The sequence below is a fragment of the Octopus bimaculoides genome, chromosome 1 (genome assembly GCF_046866305.1).
Source record: "Octopus bimaculoides isolate indiv1 chromosome 1, ASM4686630v1, whole genome shotgun sequence".
Lineage (NCBI taxonomy): Eukaryota > Metazoa > Mollusca > Cephalopoda > Octopoda > Octopodidae > Octopus > Octopus bimaculoides.
In genome coordinates this window covers 105189999-105215419 of record NC_142928.1, presented here as the reverse complement: position 1 = coordinate 105215419, position 25421 = coordinate 105189999, and the positions used below count along the sequence as shown (strand labels likewise).

The 25421-nt window shown below is 35.2% G+C and overlaps 1 protein-coding gene across 2 annotated transcripts in view; it reads left to right on the top strand.

The window, feature by feature from the left end:
• The window catches only part of LOC106880822 (sorting nexin-13), a 97001-nt gene extending 72995 nt beyond the window's left edge, over window positions 1–24006 (top strand). For both annotated transcript variants that reach the window (XM_089355184.1, XM_089355196.1), the window contains 10 exons: window positions 1–102; window positions 3678–3766; window positions 6869–6952; window positions 9982–10123; window positions 11561–11670; window positions 14952–15039; window positions 15277–15332; window positions 15468–15602; window positions 19667–19771; window positions 22247–24006. In XM_089355184.1, the coding sequence (XP_089211310.1) occupies window positions 1–102; window positions 3678–3766; window positions 6869–6952; window positions 9982–10123; window positions 11561–11670; window positions 14952–15039; window positions 15277–15332; window positions 15468–15602; window positions 19667–19771; window positions 22247–22420 (1085 nt within the window). In that variant the 3' untranslated portion in view covers window positions 22421–24006. The remainder of the gene's footprint in view (window positions 103–3677; window positions 3767–6868; window positions 6953–9981; window positions 10124–11560; window positions 11671–14951; window positions 15040–15276; window positions 15333–15467; window positions 15603–19666; window positions 19772–22246) is intronic.
• The last annotated feature ends 1415 nt before the right edge of the window (window positions 24007–25421 follow it).

Sequence of the window (25421 nt, the reverse complement as noted above, 5' to 3'; positions counted from 1 at the left end):
ATAATGTTAATCCCGATATAGAAAGCATATTTTTTGACCTAGAAGTGGAGATGGAAAAAATGTGTCGAGATACAACTATTACATCAACTGAGCATGAGCACCGTGAGTATTTTACTTTTCTGTTTCTTCTTTGAATTTTTGCTGAAAATGTTTCTCTACAAATATTGTGTGATTTTGTCCAGTCAGTTGAAAGAGCACCTATATCTTAGTATATTACTGATACACATTATTTTGAATGTCACTCCTTTTGGAGGGATGAAATGTAAAAGTAGCTATTCCAGGATTTGAACTCAGAGTAAACAGGTATGAAACTCATTAAAGTTTTGTTATTGTTTAGTTCTGGGCTAGTCAGATCTGCTGAACGTGAAGGCCAGTTGACATTGCCATAGCAGAAGAGTATTCTCTTTCCAAAGCACTGCCGTAGCAACTGCATTGTTTTTTTTGCGGTATGAACAGTTGCCCCATCTTGCTGGAACCATGTGTGAGGTCTATTTTGACTGGCCTTCATGTTCCCCAGACTTGACTAGCCCAGATTTTTTCTTGTGGGGATTCCTGAAAGAGAGGGTTTATGCTAACAAACCGGAGACCTTGGTGCAACTGAAGGAGAACATCAATAGAAAAATCAGAGAAGTGGGGTCTGAAACTCTTGAGGGTGTTATGGTGCAAGTTTTGGAAAGAGCACAGGCGTGCAAAGCCAAAATTGGCTGCCATTTAAGCTATGTCATTTTTCTTATGTGATGTAGTGGTTTTGCAAAATTTGAATCATGCATATTAATTTCCGTTATGTCCTTTGCATTGTATCAAACTATCATGCATTTATTTGTAAAGTTATGGAAGTTATTTAAAATTGAAACCCATCAGTGACTTTTGGGACATCTTGTATATTATTAATAATCTTTTCCATTATTTACTACCACTTTTCCATTATTGACTACCGCATTGTAAAAACTCTACTGTATTTTCAATTATACCTCAAGAAATTATTTCAATTATATCTCAAGAAATGAGAATCACAATAAATATACTTTTCATAAATCAATATACTATGCAAAAATAACATTTCCATCCACCTTATCTATTTTGAAATGCGTTCAAGTTATATCTTTAGCCTCTAAAAAGACTTTCCCTCAACTTGATGAATAAGCTGCAAGAATTTTTGAAGGATTGTTCATGTTCTATGCTCTCTATCCTGAGTGGACACCTCTACATGGTTGCTCAGAATACAAGAAATAGTAGCTAAATTTTCTTCAGATCCTTAATAAAAAAAATAGGGTACATTGGATACACTGTCTGAAATGAAGAGGGGATTATTGTAGGATTGAATATATTTGATCACAGGTTTGTTTGTTCTGGGTTTACCTAGGCAGCTTAAGAGACAACTACAGCTGCAATATTTTCATTTTTTCTTTTGTTTTCTCTGTTTACTTTTCTATTCTTTATTCCCATGTACAGAAAATATGCAATATGTTTATATAAGAAATAATGATGTTGTCAGTGTCATGAGAGATAACTAATATAGTTTTGAGTTAAATGCCTGTCTTGTAATATAGTTCAAATGTTGCTGTGCTTTACTCACCTACCAACTAGGCATTTACTAGGCTATTCAGTCAAACAATAAAGAGTCCCTTTAGTTATGAACGACCATGGGATTGCTCCTAGAAAGTTCCCCTCTGAGGCACAAGTCTGGGCAATGTTGTTTATGCATACCAACCTCTCCTCTTCACACCACTGTTATCCAAGGGAAAAGCAAAGGCTGATTCAGTTTGGCACCAGTGATGTTGCAACTCATTTCTATAGCTGAATGAACTAGAGTAATGTGAAATAAAGTGTTTTGCTCAAGAGCACAACACACAGCCTGGTCCTGGAATCGAACTCACTATCACATGATTGTGAACCTGATGCTTTAACCACTGTGCAATGCACCTTCACTATTGTTCTATAAATTTGTAATTTTTTTGTATCAATACAAGAAATCAGAGGTTATAGTGAAGGTGGTATGGTCATGCAAAGTATAACCTATATATGGAGTTGGAGAGAGAAGTGGAAGAAAGCTCTTAACTGAACCTCACAGCTTTTCTTGTGCTGGTTTACAATGAAGATACTGGCATGGGTTGGATATACTGTCAAAGACTGAAACAGTTCTTATTTAGAATTACTGGTCTCATAGAGAGTTAGAGAGCACTGCTTGCTCATATGTTCTATTTTTTTTTATGGTTTCTATAGCAGGATGTTCTTTCTGTCACCAACTGCTTTATACTGTGTATTAGGTACATTTTATTGTCACATCTGCACTAGAGAGATTATCTTGTCCTCCCCTCACCTCCTCACATAGCAAGACTAAAGAACTTTTCTGTATGTCATGGTCTGTTTACCAGCATCAGAAAGAAGGAAATAGAGAGAGAGAGAGAGAGAGAGAGAGAGTGTGTGTGTGTGTGTGTGTGTGTAATAGAAGAAGAGAGAATGTCATTACCGTCATCATTTTAATGTCTTTTTTTCATGCTTGTGCAGGTTGGACAGAATTTGTTGAGGTAGATTTTCTATAGACTGATGCCCTTCATATCGCTAACCTTCATCTGTTTCCTAGTAAGGTAATATTTCCACACAACCAGACATATTTTTTCAGAAGATTAGAAACAAAGGACACTACATGCATCATGATGACACTCGTTTGCAACTATTTTGTGATGTCAAAGTAAGGAGGTAGTAACATGCACACACGTATACATACATATATACACAACAATGTAGCATTCCATCGGTTACGGGGACAAGGGTTCCAGTTGATCCAAACAACAGAACAGCCTGCTTGTGAAATTAACATGTAAGTGACTGAAAGAGTACAGCAGGGTTTGCCACCACTACCTGCTGGAGCTTTGTGGAGCTTTAGGTGTTTTCACTCAATAAACACTCACAATGCCCAGTCTGGGAATCGAAACTGCGATCCTACAACCGCGAGTCCGCTGCCCTAACCACTGGGCCATTGTGCCTCCCCACATACACAATACAACAGGCCTTTTTCAGTTTCTGCCTGTCAAATCTACTCACAAGGCTTTGGTTGGCCTGGAGCTATATTAGAAGACACTTGCCCAGTACTACACTGTACGATTGATCCTGGAACCATTTAGATGTGAAATAAACTTCTTACCAAACAGCCATACCTGCAGTCATAGTTCTAAAACAAAAAATAATATACTTCTGCTCAAACCAATAGAGATGGATTAAAATATTGGTTTCAAATTTTGGCACAAAGCCAGCAATTTCGGAGCATAGGGTAAGTCGGTTACATCAAGCCCAGTGTCAACTGGTACTTATTTTATTGACCCCAAAAGGATGAAAGGCAAAGTTGACCCAAGCAGCATTTGAACTTAACAATATACAATTTAGAGAAATGTTTCTAAGCATTTTTGCAAGGGCAGTAATGATTCTTCCAGCTTGACGCTTTTGATGGATTAAAATATTGAAAGATGCTCTATTGTGCACCATTCCAGCCTATGCTGAATTAGAAATCTCAAACAAAACTCTGCCACTTTCCTCATCGTCACATCCACGACCATCATAGTCACTGTTGTGATCATCATTTGTTGTTTTTTTCTGTATATATTATGTTATATTATCTATTTCTGAATTAAATAATTGGGATGTTACACTAATATGAACTCTTTTAATTTTACTTCCAGGATATTTAAGAAACCTTTCTGAAGTTTTATTATATTTACTTTTACCAAAAGAAGATTTTCAAAATAAATCATTTAGATATATTATTAGAGTAAGTAAGTTTGAAAGTAGTTTCAGTATTATTTTTAATTTTTTAATTTTTGTTATGAACTTCATTTTCTCTCTACTTTCAATTTATCTCTATTTCCTATTTTCTGATTTTATCTTTTCCTCAAATTTTTCTGTTTTATGATAATGTTATAAATTTGTATGCCCTGCAAAAAATTTTAGATCTGAAGTAGACATTAACTAGGATTATTTAATTTTCTTTATGCAATGTTAGTATTAAAGATCATTCCTATTTTAGTTTGTTTTTAAGATAGAGCTCAAGAACATTTTGCCACCAACGATGAATGGTGTCCTTTTAGTTAATGCAATCCTGCACTAAAACCTTGTAATTCAAATAGAATGCAAAAGGACTAATAGTTCAACTAATAACTTTTCAGATGATGTAAGACTTGCCATTATTATATACTAAGAAGATATTGTAACTATTTTTTTGTTTTTTATGTGTGCATGGTAGTCTCATTTTCATAAAATGTACTCAGCGTCCATGCTATATAAGTGCAAATCCCAGCACTTTATGGGTTAATCAGTTAAATACAGAAGCTATAGGTGGATATCAGTTAGATACAGAAGCTATAGGTGGATTAGGAAAGTATTAACTGTTAATTTAAAATACAAAATTGTTTTCAGTCACCTTGTACCTTTTATTCACTCCCAAACTCAGTGGGCTTGTTTTTAGAGAAGTTTCACTTTTTGAATGTTGTAAATGAATGAAGAATAGTGCCATTGGTTTTGTTTTTATTCCATTTATCAATCTCAAGAGAGTGATATTTCTATAAATTGTTCATACTGCTGGTATTAAGGTTTCAAAATTGTAGTTATCATTTCTTCTTGTTGATGAAAATCATTTCCTCCTGCTTTTCACCAATCAACATTGTCATTACTGCTGGAAATGTGAAGTTGTTTTCAAGTTATTTCCTAATTGAGAAGATACCTAGTCTTATTTACTGGATCTAAAGATGGGCCATGTTAATATAAAAATCTGTGTGAAAGATATCCAAGAAAGTAGATTTTAAAAGCTTTGCTTGGTGTATGATTTGAGTGACATCTACGTTCATACAGACGTATGATATAAATACTTGATGGAAATGTATCATGAGTTCAGAGAGGAAGAAACTAAAGAAAGAGAGCAAGAAGAGTCCTGAACAAGTATTTTTAGATTAGATCTCACTGGGCCTCTTAGGTGAAATGATATAAAATCAAAATGTATGTATGACAGTTTTGTGGTTGGTGAGAAGATTTATGTTGTTGCAATGTAGTGAGCGATCCCAAAATATGATATGAAATATCATCATGATCCTTTAATGTCCGTTTTCCATGCTGGCATGGGTTGGACTGTTTGATCAGAGCTGGCAAGCAGGAGAGCTACACTAGGTTCCAGTCTGATTTGGCTTGGTTTCTCTGACAAGATGCCTTTCTTAATTCCAACTACTTAACAGTCTGTGCTGGGTGCTTTTAACATGGCACTGGCACAGGTCTCTTGCCGGACAATCTTCTTTATCAGGAGTAGCAGCATTAGCACTTCTGCTGTGAAGTTTAAATGTTGTAAAACTACATTTAAAAACACTAATGGTTATAATTATCTTACTGGTAATTAGTAGTGCTTCTAAGAATGTAATCCAACCACAATATTACAGAAGGTATGCTAACTTTTTTACTGTATTCAATTATGTGTTTCCAATGGAGACTTAAGTTTTCAAGTTAAGTGTCATAAGATGTCTTGGAAATATAAATTCATACAAATTGAGAAAGTCCATACTTAAATTAGAGTTGTTCTATATTGAAAATGTGACATATTGAAAGCTGTCACTTAGAAAATGTTTGTCTTTTTAATGGTTCTCATGTAACTTAGTGTTATAACATCTCAGTAATCTGCCAAAGTATTTTTGACTGGCTGTTGATGGCTTGCATCTGAAGGTGTCCAACCAAAGCCAGGTACTTTAATTTCTCTCATCTCTCAGTTATGTGTTTTTACTTTGACTTACAAATTCAAATTTGTTAATTTGTTTCTGTTGAAAACCTCTCTTTCTATGAATGCCTGACTTTGTTTCTATTTTCACATTAGCTATTTGAAGGTGTGTTTTCAAACTTTTCTCTGCTGGCATATTGTTTAGTAACAAAGGTGTGTGTCAGTTGAGTCATTTGATTGAAAAGTTGTTTCGTAAAGGTGTGAGGATATTATATTTCACTTGATTGTAACAAACTTTCATTTTGTTTGGTAACGACTTGTTATATTTCCTTAACAGTGATGTCTGTGACATAAATGGAGAGCCAAATAGATAAAAAGAAATTGAGTTCAATCTGTGGATGCAACACAATTTTTACGAATGGGTATAGATTATAGTGTATTGTGTTGTTAGGCTTTAACTGCAGCCCTGTTTAGCAACACCATTTACTCCATGACTGCCTTTAGTGGCCTCTGTTACAAGCATTCAAGAATGAACTCCTTGTTACATCCACATTTTTCCCATAGTTATCCAAGTTGGTTGTCAGTTGTGGAAGGGCCTTCAATCATAGCAGTTGTAGAGGGCCTGCAAATTCAGGAGCACTTCACTTTTTCCCTTGACTAACTCATAAAAACAATTGCCTGTATCCTTATGTACAACACTTGCTGGAATAGAAAAATGATATAACAGATGATTTGAAATTGTAAATATACCATAAATGTACTGCTGGAGAAAAAAATCAGCCTTACATTTCAGAGCTTTTAGTTTTATAACATTTTAGTTGTATGTAATATTAATTTTTTAAGATGGCACAAGGCCACTGGTTTGTAGAGGAGAGGCATAGTCAGTTGAATAAATCTAGTAGATACCTGGTGCTGGGACTTAACAATTGCAGTAGGATGAAAGGGGAAATTCATGATTCCAACTGAATTGTTAGAAGAAAATGGGTTGAAGTGGAAGGGAGAGTTGCAGTTTATATTGTGTAAAGGCTTTTATTCCTGTATTTTATTGACTCTATCATTTTAACCTCCCTTATCTTATATAATATTGAAGGGCATATTGAGAGATGAGCTTGCAGATTTTTTTCTTTCAAATTTCAACTTTTATAAAGATTTCATTTGTGCATCTTTTCTCATTCACAGGAAGTGTTAGTAAATGAAATATTTATACCAGCTGTAGATTTATTATCTGACCCAGATTATATTAATCAAAGCCTGTCATGGCTGGTAAGTAGTCACTTATTCAACTTCATAAACTAGATTATCTTCCATTTTGTAGCAGCTGTTAATTTAATGGTGTTGACACAGTTACTGTATAGCATAAGCCCTTCAACATAGACCTTTTATTTTCCCACAGAATAATTGAATTTAATGATCGTGTTCTACATGCTCAAATTATTTATACTAACAATTCAAAGTAAAATCTGCTTAATATTCAAAATAGTTCCATTGATACTAGTGTTAGATAATTCATGTAAAAATGTGAAGAAAGCACTGAAGGCAGAGTACATACACGATTGTCACTGTCATTGTTTTAATACACTTTTCCATACTTGCACAAATCAGATGAAATTTGAGGCAGATTTCCTATAGTCAGATGCTTCTCCCATCATAAACCATATCTTGTTTCCAAGCAAGGTGATATTTTCCCTTAGTTTGAACTTCTTTTTCATGGAATATAGCATACAACAGCACCATTTGTATGATAGTGATGTTTGTGACCTTAAAACAAGGAGATCTGTGCACATGCACACACTCACTTGCATGCATACATACACAAAGGTTTCTTTCCAGAATCTGTTTGTTAAATTTACTCACAAGACTCCACTTGGCCCTCGGTTATACAGAAGACACTTTCTCGAGGTGCTATGCAGTGGGATTGAAATTGAAATCATGTAGCTGCAAAGCAAACTTTTTAATCATACAGCCTTACTTTCACCTATTGTAGGACAACAGAGGAAATTAGCGAATGTTTGTAATCACTTTGAAAATAATTTTTTCCCACTCTAAAGTGAGCTTGTAAAGATCACCTTAAATATCAAGAGGACCAGGGTGAAAGAGAATATCAAGCATAGCAAGCTAACAACATTGGTGTAAGTGCACCACAGTTTGAAGTACTTTTTGTTAACAAAAGATTAATAAGAATCACCAAAGTGTGAATTAATTGAAGCTCACAAAAATAAGTCTTACTTTAAATACACACGTACTTGAAATATTGAAATTATGGAAGGGCAACTATTTATTTATCCATTGTTATAAACAGTTGTCTGAATTTTCACAAGTGATATCAGCTTAGGAGTAATGTTGGGTATTGTAATGCTTATGCTTTTTCAGCTGTATTAAAATAAAAAGTTTGTGAACTAAAATAGTCACAATTATGAATTAAATTCTGGTCACACACTCATTTTGCCAGAAGATTATCTCCAATATTATTTTGGTATTCATAATATGCTAGCCTATGCTAGCCTTGAAAAGAGTCATTCACAATGTATTTGTTGTGTTGTTTAATCAACCAGCATAAATGGGCCCATAATTATGATAATGAGTCGTAAAAAAGTAATAGGTAAATTTTTTCATTCAAATAGATGTGGGCATGGCTATATGGTAAGAATTTTGCTTCCCAGCTTCCTAAGCACATGAGTTCAAGTTCAGTTCCACTGCATGGCACCTTGGGCAAGTGTCTTCTACAATAGCCCCTACTGAACAAAGCCTTGTGAGTGGATTTGGTTGAATGAAACTGAAAGAAGCCCATCAAATATATATATGTGTGTGTGTGTGTATATATATATATATATATATATATATATATATATATATATATAAATGTGTGTGTGTGTGTGTGTGTATCTGTGTTTATGTCTGTCTGCCCACCTCTTGATAACTGGTATTGGTTTGTTTATGCACCTAATAACTTAGCAGTTTAACAAAAGCGACCAATAGAATAAGTACCAAACTGTAAAAATAGTTACTGGAGGTGAAGTTGTTCAATTAAACAGTGTCCAGCATGACTGCATTCCAGTGACAGAAACAGGGGACAAAAGATGGCTCTGAGAGACATCAATAACGATATTGGAATGTAATGCAACCAGGGGATGCTTGTTAAGTGAGGTGTTGACAGTGTGATCTAAAAGTCGTAGTAAAGTTATATTGGTCTGGGTAAAAATGGGGTACAGTCAAGACAAATGAAGATATTTTGTGTTACAGACTTATTTAATCTAGGTAAGTAGAAGGTGGGGAAAAAAACTAATAACTCATGTAATGAGGTTTTTGTCTACTGTTTTCTATGAATTGTGTAAAGTTCCCAAAGTTTAAAAGTTTAGTCAGTTAACGATTTGCTTTTACCAATTTAAAATACTAGAAACCCACAACTTTTAACTCTTTGGATTATTTCAACTTTTTCTTGTCTTTAACAGCTAGTGGCTCTAACAATTGTAACTGTAGATAATTATTTTGATTGTATATCATCTTTTGTCTTTTACCTGTTTCAGTTACTTGACTGGCCATGCCGGTACACCACCCTAAACGGTTTTCTTTAGTTGAACAAATTAGTCTCAGGACTTATTATTTTTTAAAGCCTAGTACTTATTCTACCATCTCCTTTGTTGAACCACTAAGTTACAGGAATGTAAACACACCAGCACTGGTTGTCAAGCAGTGATGGGGGACAAACAAGATACAAAGACACACACACACACACATACATATTTCAGTTTCTGTCTACAAAATCTATTCATAAGGCTTTGATCAGCCTGTGGCTATAGTATAAGACACTTGCCCAACCCAGAACCATGTGGTTGGGAAGCAAGCTTCTTTCCATACAGCCATGTCTGCACCTCTCATATTGATAATTTAAAGAGAAACTATACAGGACATTTGGAAGAGAATTATATAGCCAATTATTTCCAGTAGTTTCACTTGAAAATAATTATTATTGGTGCATGTTACTTTTATTTACATTAGTGTCTGATTCTTTTATAATATATAATTTATGGATCTGATGAAGACTTTTTGATAGGAAATTGATCTTAATAAGTCACATTATATGAAGTTTTTTTTTTAATTCTTTATCTGGAATGCTCAATTCAGAAAAAAATCATTCTCATTCATTTGTAACAGAATTTTTTTTAATGGAAGAATATCCACATATTTAACTGGAGTATTGATGTAGTCTAATAGGCTAAAATGTCATGAATGTAAAGCAGAAAATCTTGTACTAACAGTGGTACGCTATAATGAGTGTCTTCTTTATGTTATAGTGTAAAGAAGCTACATTTAATAATGACACGTTCATGACTGTGATAAAGACGACAGATTCCATTGAGGAACTAGAAGCTGTGAAAGAGATGGTTAACCATGACATTGCACGATGGCGAAGCAAAGATACAGGAGGCTCAAATGGTAATTTAATGTTTTGCTTTTATTCCTGAATTTTTTTTTTTATAAATGTAGAATTCTTTTGTTCCAAACTAAATATTTTAAGGCATGTCTGCTTTGTTCATAAAGCAGTTAATATCATATTGCTTAAAGAAAACTGATGCAGTCTACAATGGACTTAAATAAAGGTAGACTTAAAAAATGTTTTGATTTTAATTATGACTGTGGAATAGTAGTCGGTTAGTATGATTTTTAAGTTTCAATTCTGCATTCATCTTTAGAATATCTTTCCCACTCTTCTAAGTTTTGGTTAGTTTGCCTTTAGTTTTCTTATTTTTAAATTCATTATAAGCTGGTGTGCTAAGGTATCTAGAATGACCCCATTGATAATACAGCTCATCTCTACTTGTATACATGATTATTAACCACTAAGTTGTCTGTTTCTATAAAGTTTTATAGTTACATCTATCATAATTGTGGCCAGTGCCAGTGACACGTAAAAGGCACCCAGTACATTCTGGAGTGGTTGGCATTAGGAAGGGCATCCAGCCATAGAAACCAAGCCAAAACAAACGGGAACCTAGTGTAGCTCTCTGGCTTACTAACTATAGTCAAACCATCTTACCCATGCTAGCATGGAAAACAGGTGCTAAACGATGATGATGGTGTATCTAATACCTTATTCAAATAAACCTTAAGACACATTATCAATTGCATCTATTTTTATCTAACACTTAAAACTACTTTAATTAATCACAATTCCTGCAATTACAAGCAGAATATTGAAAACCTTTTCTTCTAAATACAATGTTGTTCATTAATCATAACAATGAATTGATCATGTTTCAAAAAAGTTCAAAACAAGTGTGTGTCAAGTAGCTTCATTACATCTTTATTAATTCCACACTAACATTGTAGATGAGTGTACTGATTTGATGAGTATCATTTTATTGGTCTTTTGCCATCTCTCCTTTGATTTTCACATAGATAACCATGTGTAAAATGATGATACAGACTTCAACATAAATTGGATTAATATCCTACAGTATTCTATTGTACCTTTTTATTTGATCAATTAATTTTTTTTTTCTGAAGTGATACAGAAATGATAATTAATAAATATCTTTAGAAATTCATTGCTCTAAACAGTTTGCGGAAATTTGAAGGTATAAATACTCTAATGGTTATCAAAAATCAAAGTTATGAATTTCTTTTCATGCTAATTTCTAATCTGTTTTTGTCCAAGCTCTACTACATTATTTCTTTTTCATTGAATGCTCTTAAACTACTACACAACTAAAATTATGTTACTAAGATTAATTAAAAAAGAAAACCCAAACAAATTCATTATAGTCCTGCTTTTGTTTCCTTTCTTTCTTTTAAATGTATCCTCATGTATGAACATATATATATATTTCCATGAAGGAAAAGTTCCAAATGCAAATTAAATTTACTTTGTAGATACTGTGATAAAACAAAATCTAAATAGTTTACGATTTGTTCAGAGCATGTGTGATACTAGAATGAATTGTCTTTTGGCTGGCCAGACAGACTCTGATCTTCAGTGTGAGGTAAGCTGAATTATTTTTGGTTTTATTCATTAAAAGTGTTTGTCAAATTTTTGCCTGTGTTGTTAATTTTAGCATTTTTAGTATCTCAGTTCAGTGAATGCCATTTTAAAATTGTTTTTATATCCAATATGAATGGCTGACATGCTTAGTGATGGTCCTCATCCTGTTAAAATATTCTAACTTAATGCATACACATCAGCAGAATTTTATTGCTTCCCTTCAGACTGGCTATGTTCTTTAGAGACGTAGTTCTTTCAACATAAATTATCTACATTTTGTGTGTGAAATATATATACTTTCAGTGTTTGCATGTGTATGTACGTGGGTAGCTATTTACAATGCATGTGCTTTACATTCTCCTTTAGTTTATTTCTTGACCCAAACATGTATAGTCTATATGATTTATATGTAGTCCAGCACTTTGTTATATTCTTGGTAAAAATATTTTAAGCTCTCTTCTGTAACTAGATATCTCAGGGAAGTAACTCTTACTATTGTTTGCTTGTGTTCTTTCACTCTTTGAGCGACCTTGTAAGCGGGTATTTAGCTTCAGATTCATGTATGAAAAATATATCTCCTTCCCTGAATAAGATGCTAGTGTGTCACAAGTAACAATCCCAATTGGCTTTTGGTATTTATTGTCAACAGTTAGATGAACTGAGGTACTTTAAAATAAAGTGTACTGCTCAGGGACTCAATGAAACTACAGCAGTAAATTTGTCACCAACGAATTATTGGTAGTCCATTTCCTTCGACCAACAGTGGCTTTAAATTTTCCCATAACCACAACCTCTGCTGAACTGATGTTTCTATCTTGAGAAAAAATATGTCCTTGAACTTTTTGATGTTGCAAAAGTTGTGAATAAAACTTCTCATTATTATTTGTGTATCATAACTAACTTACCTACAACATTGAAAGGCTTAATATGTTGTGGCTTTTGTCTGAGAGAAAATCTCAACATTGGCATGTTATGTTAAAAACACAATATATGACAGACTGAGATGAACTCATGAGAATGTCAGATGCGTTTCAATGCTTTGGGGCCTTACCAGTAATGTGTACCTGCTTGTCACTTGCCTAAATGAAATTTGTCCCTCGCCAAAAGACATCTGACATCCTTGTGATTCTCTGCTAGGACAATGCTCCCCTCATTCCAATATATATTGTGATTTTAACACAACGCATCTGCGAAGAAATTTTCTGTCGGACAAAAACCACACCACATTGGTTTTTTATGGTTGGTGTGTGTGTGTGTGTGTGTGTATGATATGTAGTTGACAGGGCCATTAGGGACAAGAAACAGGCCTGGAAGGACTGGAAGCATGGTGGTAGCAGGGAATTGTATCAGATAGCCAGAAGGAAAGCTAGAAGGCAGGTTTACTTAGCCAGAGGGGAAGCAGAAAAGGGATATGCCAACGTTCTGCACTGTGAGGACCAAAGACTTGAGGTATTTCGTGTTGAAAGACAGTGTGTGAGAGAAAACTGTGATGTCATAGGAGAGAAATGTGTCATTATGGATGATGGCTCACTTCCAGTTAATGATGCTGCAAAGAAAGAGACATGGAGATGCCACTATGAAAGGTTGCTAAATGAAGAGAATGAATGGGAAAAAGAGAGCCTTCCAAATGTTGACCCAACTGAAGGACCAGCTATCCGAATTGGCAGTACCTTGGTAGATAAAGCAATTAAAGGTATGAAGACAAGGAAAGCCCCCGGCCCATCAGGAATCACTGCTGAGATGCTTAAACTACCTGACAGTGTAGGCTATGGTCTAGTCACCCATATCATTAACCGGGTGATACACGAAGGAGTCGTACCCAATGACTGGTGTAGTAGCACCATAGTCAACTGCTACAAAGGAAAAGGTGACACCTTAGATAGAAATAATTACGACGGTATCAAACTGTTGGATCAAGTGATGAAAGTTGTGGAGGGGGTCATAGCCCAACTAATTAGGGAGCGAGTTAGTTTAGATGAGATGCAGTTTGGGTTTGTACCATGGAGAAGCACCACTGATGCTATATATCTGGTAAGACAGCTGCAGGAGAAATACCTAGCCACAGATAAACCTCTGTACCTGGCTTTTGTTGACATGGAGAAAGCCTTTGACAGAGCCCCCTAATCCCTTATCTGGTGGTCAGTACAGAAATTAGAGATAGATGAGTGGTTGGTGAGAGCTGTAAAAGTCATGTACAGAGATGCTGTTAGTAAGGTGAAGGTTGGCAATGATATAGCGAAGAATTCCAGGTACAAGTAGGGGTTCACTAAGGGTCAGTCCTCGGCTCCCTCTTGTTCATCATAGTCCTCCATGCAATAACAGAGGAATTCAAGACAGGCTGTCCCTGGGAGCTTCTCTATGCCGATGACCTTGTTCTAATAGCTGAATCACTACCAGAGCTAGAGAAGAAGTTTCAGGTGTGGAAGCAAGGTCTAGAATCAAAGGGCCTTAGAATTAACCAAGCAAAAACCCAAGTCTTAGTAAGTAGGAAGGCTGACAAATCACAAATCCGTTCAGGTAGATGGCCCTGCTTGATCTGTAGAAAAGACATAGGTAGAAACTCCATAAGATGTACCCAGTGTAAGCTATGGAAACATAAGAGGTGCAGCAATATCAGAGGAAGGTTAACAGGGAAGATAGTTTTTGTGTGTGGAAGGTATCACAGATACAATAAACACTAAAAACGTACAGAAAATAGATTCCATCACATGCTGATAGCTTCCATTACCTAGGTGACCTAGTCAGTAGCAGGGGTGGATGCTCTGAGAGCATAGCTGCTAGAATAAAGATAGGCTGGGCAAAGTTCAGAGAGCTCCTGCCTCTGTTGGTAACAAAGGGCCTCTCGCTCAGAGTAAAAGACAGACTCTGTGATGCCTGTATATGAACAGCCATGCTACATGGTAGTGAAACATATGCTTTGCTGAATGTGTAATGTCAGCGTGCATGCACAACAAAGTGTAAGGAAAGTTGGACCTAAGAAGCACCACTCCCTTTCAGTCATGGCTATTACTCTCACTACTTCTCCTTCACTTAATTACTATTTTCTCTCCTCTCCCTTCACCCCTACTGTATGATTTTGGACAAATATATATATATATATATATATATATACACACACACACACACACACATACACACACACACACACACACACACACAAATATATAAAAATACTACGCTCATTATCATATTAGGAGATATATTATATGTGATAATATATTATGTAATTATTTATCGATGACTTTATATTAACAGTGTGCTTATTTTTCAAATTATATTTAGGAACCAGAATTCTGTAAAGCTCAGAATTTATTTGTTTTAACTCTAGAAGATATTTTAAACAACAATATTGCACTTTCTGTTTTTATTGGTAAGTTATATTTTAAACAAATCTTTCTTTCTGAATTTTGACATAACTTCAATTTAAAGCTTAGTGTGTATTGTTGTTAGTGTTGACATTTACAAGTTATTTTTCCCAAAAGAATTAATAGGATGATTACTACTACTAATTCGTTTGGAAAAAATAACTTGAAACACCTATTAATGCCATTCTCCATGCATTCTGCTTAAGTAATTATTATTGTTGTTATGTTTTCTTTTTCTTCAGAATATATGACAAGTATTGGAGGAGAGCAGTATCTATTTTTTTATCTAAACGTTGAGGTGAGTATAATCGCACATTTTTCTTTATTCACTCATATTATTTTGTGTTTTGAAAATTTTTATGCATTTCAGGTTTTCTTTACATGCCTATTGACATTCTAGTGATGGACACTCATTGTAGCTGCTTTATTTCAGGGTTTCCGAGCAGCAGCTGAAGAACAAATCTCTGCCGCTCATGAACAGAAATTAACAGAAGGAGCTAATGAGCCTGATTTAGAGTCATTACGTAGAGCAGCTATGATTATTTATGAGCAGTATTTGTCTGAAAAAGTAAGATTAAAAGTTTGTTTTTATATTTATATACTTCTGCTGTTCATCAATTAACATTATCAGAAAAGTGTTACCTAGAAATCGCCAATAGGTTTAATCCTTTCTACTATAGGCACAAGGCCTGAAATTTGGTGGGAGTGGGGCAGTCAATTAGATTGACCCCAGTATGCAACTGCTACTTAATTTATCAACCCCGAAAGGATGAAAGGCAAAGTCGACCTCTGCGGAATTTGAACTCAGAATGTAAGGACAGACGAAATGCCACTAAAAATTTTGCTCAGCATGCTACCAATTCTGCCAGCTCACCACCTTTCATATAATAATAATAATAATAATAATAATAATAATAATTATCCTTTTTACTAAAGGCACAGGGCCTGAAATTTTGGGGGAGGGGACTAATCGATTACATCAACCCCAGGTTTCACTGGTACTTAATTTATCGACCTCCAAAAGGATGAAAGACAAAGTTGATGTCAGTGGAATTTGAACTCAGAACTTGAAGATGAATGTCAAATGAATAATAATAATAATAATCCTTTCGGCTATAGGTAGAAGGTCTGAATTTTTGTTGGGGAGTGGGCCTGTTGATTAGATTGACCTGAGTGCTCATCTGGTACTTGTTTAATTGACCTCAAAAGGATGAAAGACAAAGTTGTTCTTTGTGGTATCAGAACTTAGAATGTCAACCTGGAAGAAATGCCACTAAGTATTTTGTCCATTGTGCTAACAATCCTGCCAGCTTACCACTTTACAATGATTAATAATAATGAGGATAATTTCTAACATAGGTGCAGGCATGGCTGTGTTGTAAGAAGCTTGCTTCTCAATCACATGGTTCTGGGTTCAGTTCCACTGCATGACACCTTGGGCAAGTGTCTTCTACTTTATCCTTGGGCTGATAGAAGCCTTGTGAGTGGATTTGGTAGATGGAAACTGAAAGAAGCCTGTTGTGTGTGTGTGTGTCTTGGTGCCTATGTTTAATTCATCCTATATCTCAGAAAGATGAAAAGCTATATCATAATAATAGTAATAATAGTAAAATGAGTGAAGTCAGTAGACATTAAAAGATATAGGCCTCAAGTCTTATCACTTTTTGTCTTTTAGATAACATTTTGAGCATTGTGCTGAGTGCATTAATTACTAAAGAAGCAATCTTCTTACTTGTGTTTCCACTATCTCTTCATGTTTTTCACTAACACTTGATAACACAAAGGCATGTTTTTTTTTCTGTAAAAGAATGCATTGCATTGTTTGTCAAGTTTGTGAATTTGAAGTATCAGAATAATGATATGAGCACAAACCAAAGGCTGTCATGATGAATAATAATAACAGGATTTTAAGGGATTTCTCTTTTAATACTGATAGTATTATCGAAGCATGGACACCAAATGAAAGTAAAATGACATGACCGTGTGGTAAGAAGCTTGCTTCCCAACCACATGATTCCAGGGTCAGTCCCACTGCATGTGTGTTCTACTACAGCCTTGTGCTGACCAAAGCCTTGTGAGTGAATTTGGTAGACGGAAACTGAAAGAAGCTTGTTGTGTGTGTGTGTTGATGGCTTTGTGATTGTGGTTGTCCCCCCACCACAGCTACACAACCAATGTTGGTGTGGTTATGTCCCCATAACATAGCAATTCAGCAATAGAGATTAATGGAATAAATGCCAGGCTTAACAAAAAATAAGTACTGGGATTGATTCATTTGACTAAAAGTTCTTCAAGGTGATGCTCCAGTATGGCTGCGGTCTAATAACTGAAACAAATGAAAGTTAAAAGATTGGATGATCTGTGAATTTGTGATCCTAAAAATGATAGTTGAGTGGATATCAAGGAAGATGAGAAAATCAAGAAATATCAGGATCCAAAGAGAGATGAAGAAATTATGGAAATTCTTTCTGTGATAATTGGTGGACTTGGCACAACGCCCAAACTACTATTGAAGTGGCTGAACGATTCTGGAACTGAGACAAATATTGTGGACTTTGCCATCCTGTATTCTGCAAAAGTCTCAAATATTCTTGAGATTTGAGGAGACTAGTTGACACCAAAACCTCAAGATATCATTTCAGTTAGTTAAATCAGCATTTAATAGCTTTTATTATAATATTAATAATGATGTTGAAATATGATTATAGTAATAATTTATAACTTTGGAATAAAGCTCTAAGATTTGTGAAGTGGAAAAAGAGTCAATTAAGTTAGCTTCAGAACTTGTGGTACTTATTTTAATGGCACTTATTGGTACTTATTTTAATTAGTACTTATTTTAATTAGTACTTATTTTAATGACTCTTAGAAAAATGAAAGACAAGTGTCCCTGATAGTATTTGAATTTAAAACATAATGGCTCTTAAGCATAAGCAAAAAAGGCATTTAATCTAAATTTTATACTGCTTCTACCATTCTATCTCTCTAACAACAACAACAACCCTTTCTACTATAGGTACAAAGCCTGAAATTTTGAGGGAGGGGTTAAGTCAATTACATTGATCCCAGTACTCAACTGGTACCTAATTTATTGACACTGAAAGGATGAAAGGCAAAGTCGATGTCAGTGGAATTTGAACTCAGAACGTAAAGACGGATGAAATGCTGCAAAGCATTTTGCCTGGCATGCTAACAATTCTGCCAGCTTGAGACTTTAATAATAATAATAATAGAGAAATTAAGGCAAATAGACCAGATATAGTTGTCAAAGATCATGAAGAAAAAAAATGCTTTCTAATTGATGTATCAATACCAGCAGATGACAACGTTTCTCTAAAAGAAATGGAAACACTTTCAAAATACAAAGACCTGGAAATAGAGATAACTCGAATGTGGAATCTAAAAACAGAAACAATTCCTATCATAGTAGGTGCCTTAGGTATAATAAAAAAATATTCAGACAAATACATAACAAAAATACCAGGACTTACAAATATATATAACATACAGAAAATTGCACTACTGGGTACTGCACACATTCTACGCAAAACACTTTCAATACAGTAAACATAAGAGCACCACAGCAAACCACAGCACATACCCAAGGCGCACAGAGCTGCGCTCGGTAGTGAAGTGAAAGCACGTTATAAAAATAAAACTACTGAATAATAATAATAATAATAATAATAATAACAATAACAACAATAGTAATGTTTTCAAGTTTTGGCACAAGGTCAGCAATTTCGGGGAAGGGATAGGTCAATTAGATCAATCCCAATGCTCAACTGGTACTTATTTTATCAACATAATAATAGACGTAATGGAGGAAGAGGAATTATGCAGATAAAACTGTGCTGCAAGACCTCCACAATAGCAATGAACAAGTACTTATCTAGTACAGAGGACTGGATGCTGCAGCTTGTGTGCAAACACAAAAGCAGCAAAAAAGTACATTCTATTGTCAAGGGAGCTTGCAAATTTGCAAGGGAGCTTGGCATCAACCCTGAATTAGATGAAGAACCTGAAACCACTGCCATGGAAAAGCAAAACGGATCAAACAGACTGCAAAAAAGAATGGGCAGAAACAAATTGAGGAGTGGTGGAACCAGAAGCCTGTGCATAGACAGTATATACTCTAAAGTCGAAATGCTGATGTAGATCAAGCAACAATCCATCAGTGGCTGAGAAGCTCAGAACTTAAAGCAGAGACTGAAGGTTTCATATTGGTGGCACAAAATCAAAGCTTGCCTACCAAAAACTACCTAGCTAATATTTTTCAAAATGGTTCTGACTCTAAATGCAGATTATACAATAAATTTGATGAACCAACAGACCATCTCATCTCGAGATGTCCTGTGTTGACACTAAACGAATAAGGTTGTGCTGACAAGTACTGCCCATTTCCTTAGAAAAACCCTATCAATTTAAATGTACATGCTGTATTACATGAAGATATTTTGCAACTGCCCCCTGCCACTTACCCTCCTCAAGCTTTCAGTTATACTGTAACATCTCTTATCCTTCACTCACCCTAGGGTGGTGGGTGTGTCTCGATGAATAATTGTAATAAACATGCAGATTAAAAGTAAATAATAATAATAATAATAATAATAATAATGTTATTCCTTTCAGTCAACATCCAAAATTAAAGTTGATCCTGAGATATGCAAACGAACATTGATAAATATCAAAAGCAAAATGCTGACTGAAGATGCTTTTGATGAAGTCCAAAGCAAGGTAAAATGATTCCATTTTCATTCAGTAATTTTTACTTCCTCACACCCTCATTATTGTTTACACCATGAAAATCCTTTTAGTCGAACAAGATAGTCAATTCTGCAGGTGACAACATGCGATGGACAAATAATAAACTAGACACTACATACAATTTATGATCAAAACAAGACTACAGGTCTTCTGGCAAAATTGACTGAAACAATTTGAGTATCTGGTGTGATTTTTCCCTTGTCCAATTCAGACATGCTAGAAATAACAACTGAATTTTCTTTGGATCATACTCTTTTATTCTTAAAATGGAAGGAAATGTCTGTCAAACTTGATATGGTCCTGGATACATTATGTCTTAAATATAGACAAATTGGTTATGGGTGGAACAGCTTTGATCTCCACAATCAGGGCTGACTTATGACTAAACAACAATAACTGTACTCTTTTTTTTTTTTTTTGCCACACATTAAGGATCTTTATATATTCACAGTATTTATTAACATGAGATTAACTGTTTCAATGAGAATAAATTGAATTTAGCTTTGGTGATACTGCATTTCTGATGAGAGGATACAAATTTAGAATTTTATGAGAACACTTAGGTAGCAAAAGATAGGAGAGAAGGGAAATAAGAAAGAGAAAGCAAGAAATGGAGGGAGGAAGCAATGGACCACACACCCCAGAATAAATGATGTACTCAGCTGTGCCCTGTGGTAATAACCTTGATGGTATTGCAGCAGAGCATGGCGAATACATTATTTATTGCATGCCGGTGGCACGTAAAAGCACCCACTACACTCTCGGAGTGGTTGGCATTAGGAAGGGCATCCAGCTGTAGAAACTCTGCCAAATCAGATTGGAGCCTGGTGTAGCCATCTGGTTCACCAGTCCTCAGTCAAATCGTCCAACCCATGCTAGCATAGAAAGCGGACGTTAAATGATGTACCAGTCATGTATTGAGGTTTATGGTATCAACTTCTGCCTCCCTTCATAATTGTTGACCTTGTACCTAAGTTACAAGCAATTATTATTTGGAGGGCAGTGCAATGGCAGTCCTTCTCTAATATTGCTGACCTTGTGACTCTGTCAGAAATTATTATCAAGATAATTATTATTTTTATTATTAGAAAGGCAAGGTGGCAAGCTGGAAGAATTCTTAACATGTTAGGCAAAATGTTTAATGACATTTCATCCGTCTTTACATTTGACTTTTCCTTTCATCCTCTTCGGGGTCAATAAGCACCAGTTGATCACTGGAGTCTATGTAATCAGCATACTCTCTCCACTGAAATTACTGGCCTTGTACCAAAATTTGAAACCATTATTAGAAAGGTTATATGCTGGCTGAACTGTTAGTTTGCCAGACAAAATGCTTAGTGCTCTTTCATCTGTCGTTATGTTCTGTGTCCAAATTCTGCTGAGGTCAACTTTGCCTGTCATCCTTTTGGGTTTGAGGAAATAAGTACCAGTTGAGAAGTGGGCTTGATGTAATAGACTACACCCCTCCCCAAAATTTCAGGTATTGTACCTGTAACAGAAAATATATATATTTTTTTTGGTGCTGGCGGTATTGTTAGAATGTTGGATAAAATGCCTTGCAGCATTTCTTTTGACTCTATGTTCTATGACCAAATTTCACTGGTCAAGTACTGGGATCAGTATAATTGACTTGCCCCCTCCCTTTAAAATTGGTAGTCTTTTTCCAAAATTAGAAAGAATTATTATTAATAAAGGTAGTGGCTGAAACTATTATCAGAAAGAATAACTTTGTAGCATTTAGTTATGTCATTGTATATTTTAAGTTCAAATCCTTCTCTGGTCAATTTTGCCTTTTGTCCTTTTGGGGTCCTAGGTATCACATGTAATATACAGGACATATTTCTTTGGCAACCATGCCTTGTATAGGATACACATTTCCAATTTTTTTTCAACCCTGTTGAGTAATTTTGGACTTAGAAAAGGGAAGCTTTAGTTTTACTCTGAACATATGAATCAAGGTTCAACTAAAAATCTGAAAACAAGCATGAACGTTTAAGACAAACTTATGAAAACATTTTGGATAGGTTAATGGTTTAAATAAGTACCAGTTAACTACTGGAATCGAAATTTGTGGCTTTGTACTTTTGTCAGTAATCATTAGATTTCATTACTAGTCTTTATTATTGCAAATAGTGCATAATTAGAAATTGTATTGCCATGTTAGTAGTTATGTCCCTTGCCATTCGGAGATTGAATCCTGCCAGTCAACTTCATCCCTTGAAGACGAATGAAATAATATACTAGTAAAATTATTGGGGTAAACCTTTAAGATAAAATAAATTTTTTTAAAAATATTTGTACTAATGAAAGAAATTGATGTTATTATCATTACTAATGTAGCCTGAATTAACAGTAAAATTAATTTTTTTATATTTCAAGTTATTAAGAAGATTTTCCATGTGATTTATATAATTTAAAACCTAATTAACTATTAATTATTCCTAGGTGTTCCAGTTACTGCTAAACGAACCATTTTACGAAGGTTTTCTGCAGAGTACTATGTATGTAAAATTACTAGCTGAACTAGGTCTATTGCCAGACAGCAAGAAAGATGATGGTAGCACACTGGATGTTGATGATGGTAAGGTTTTACTTTCCAAAAATTATACAAACTTCTGATTTCTTTTAATTTATCATTAAAAATGTAATAACAAATAAATAAATTACATTTAGGTAATAAGTATAAATATGCTACAACCAACTGAATTTAAGTGTATTTATGTTATTTCAAAATAAGTTAGCATTTTTTCTTTCTTTAAAAAGAATTGCATAAGGATTTCAAAATATATTAAATCTATTTGTACCTAAAGATTAAGTGTACATGCAATCTTCTATAGTTTAAATCCATTATTTCAGAGATAATATATATTTCTGCTTTTGCAAATGCTGTAGCTGTAAAACTACTACAAAGTTTTAATTGAAACTTTGTAACAGTTTGTATGTCTTCAAAAAAGTAGCATAAATTATTCCCATTTATTTATGGTCAGCTATTTTAACTGAAATATTTTGATACTATGCTCTCTTTTTTTTTTATTGTTGTCTCTTTTTTTTAAAATTTATTTCATGTCAAATGTTTAATTTGAAAACCATTGAGTGTATCCTTTACACATTTCCTTAAAAATATATAAAGTGAATGAATTGTGTTTCTACTTTGTTGATTTAGCCTAAACAGCTGTAAATAAATACATACTTGAGATAGAAGCAGCAATATTTCACTAAAACTGACTAATGTTTTACTATTTTAACCCTAGTCTTATATATTTTTGGAGAGAACAATACAATTATTACTGTTATTCTCCCTGGAGGGAAGGTTGGCACAACATTGGAGTATTAAAAAAAAATGCTTTTTGGCATTTCCTCCAGCCCTTTTTGATCCAAATTCAAATCTCCTTGATATCAGTTTTATCATTGATTCCCCCAGGGCTGATAAAATACAATACCAATCAAGTACTGGGGTCATTGATATTGAATACCCCCTCCCCTCAAAATTACTGGTGTTGTGCATAAATTAGAAACCATTAATATCATTATTGAGCTGGCAGAATCGTTAGCTTGCTGGATGAAATGCTTAGCAGCATTTCGTCTATCTTTACATTCTGAGTTCAAATTCTACTGAGGTTGACTTTGCCTTTCATCCTTTCGGGGGTTGATAAATTAAGTACCAGTGAAACACTGGGGTCAATGTAATTGACTAGCCTCCTCTCCCCAGATTTCAGGCCTTGTGTCTATGGTAGAAAGGATTATTGTTATTAATAATCTCCAAGATAGGCTTGTCCTGGTGAATGCCAGTGATTCTGTTCCTAGCAGAATTACTTCATTGGTTGAAAGTCGTCAAAGATTCTGCTTAACATTTTTAACACCAATTTAGATTTACTTTTTCTTCTCTTCAGTGGCTATCTTTGTCCAGTGTAGCACCTGTTTGGTATTTAATGAGTTATAAGCCTACCAGCAGGTCCTAGCTTGATCAAACCTTGCCATTAGGTTGTAAAGGTCACTCTACATGTCTAAATTGATTCTTGACTTGTTTGTTGGACAGATTCTAAGTAGCTTTTGCTTCATATCAGAGTTTCACATGCCACATCTTGCACCCATTCAACATCATTAACATGTTATATTTATAAACATGAAGCTTAAAAGTTGAGTTTCAAGAAATGTGGATGGTGCAAAGTCCCCTCTCAACCCAAAATAACATGTTGGTGGAACAATGTTGTTGACAGGGCTATTAGAGAAAAGAAACGGGCTTGGAAGGACTGGAGAAAAGAAACAGGCTTGGAAGGACTGGAAGAACGGTGGTAGCAGGGAATTGTATCAGACTGCCAGAAGGGAAGCTAGGAGACAGGTTTATTTAGCTAGAGGGGAAGCAGATAAGAAAAAAATTTGCCAATGTTCTGCGCCATGAGGATCAAAGACTTGAAGTATTTCATGTTGCAAGACAGTGTGTGAGAGAAATGTGTCCGCATGGATGATGATGTTTCACTTGCACTAAACATGGCTGCAAAGAGAGAGGTTTGGAGACGCCACTATGAAAGGTTGCTCAATAAAGAGAATGAATGGGAGAAAGGGAGTCTGCTGAATGTCGACCCAACAGAGGGACCAGCTATCCGAGTTGACAGTACCATGGTAGATAAAGCAATTAAGAGTATGAAGACAGGAAAGGCCCCCAGCCCATCAAGAATTACTGCAGAGAGGCTCAAAATATCTGGCAATGTTGGCTACAGCCTAGTCACCCGTATAGTTAACCAGGTGATACATGATGGAGTCATACCCAATGACTGGTGTAGCAGCACCATAGTCAACTACTACAAAGGTAAAGGTGACGCTTTAGATACAAATAATTGCAGATGTATCAAGTTGTTGGATCAGGTAATGAAAGTCATGGAGAGGGTCATAGCCCAACTAATTAGGGAGAGAGTCAGTTTAGATGAGATGCAGTTTGGGTTCGTGCCAGGGAAAAGCACCACTGATGGTATATTTCTGGTAAGACAGCTGCAGGAGAAATACCTAGCCAAAGATAAACCTCTGTACCTGGCTTTCGTCGGCATGGAGAAAGCCTTTGACAGGGACCCCTGATCCCTTATCTGGTGGTGAATGAGGAAACTAGGGATAGATGAATGGTTAGTGAGAGCTGTGCAAGCCATGTACAGGGACGCTGTAAGTAAGGTGAGGGTTGGCAATGAGTACAGTGAAGAATTCTGAGTAGAGGTAGGGGTCCAACAAGGTTCAGTACTCAGCCCCCTCCTATTTATCATATATATTATATATATATGTATTATTTATATATATATTATATTATATATATATATATATATATATATATATATATATATATATTATATTATATATATATATCATCATCATCATCATCATCGTTTAACGTCCGCTTTCCATGCTAGCATGGGTTGGACGATTTGACTGAGGACTGGTGAAACCGGATGGCAACACCAGGCTCCAGTCTGATTTGGCAGAGTTTCTACAGCTGGATGCCCTTCCTAACGCCAACCACTCAGAGAGTGTAGTGGGTGCTTTTACGTGTCACCCGCACGAAAACGGCCACGCTCGAAATGGTGTCTTTTATGTGCCACCCGCACAAGCCAGTCCAGGGGCACTGGCAACGATCTCG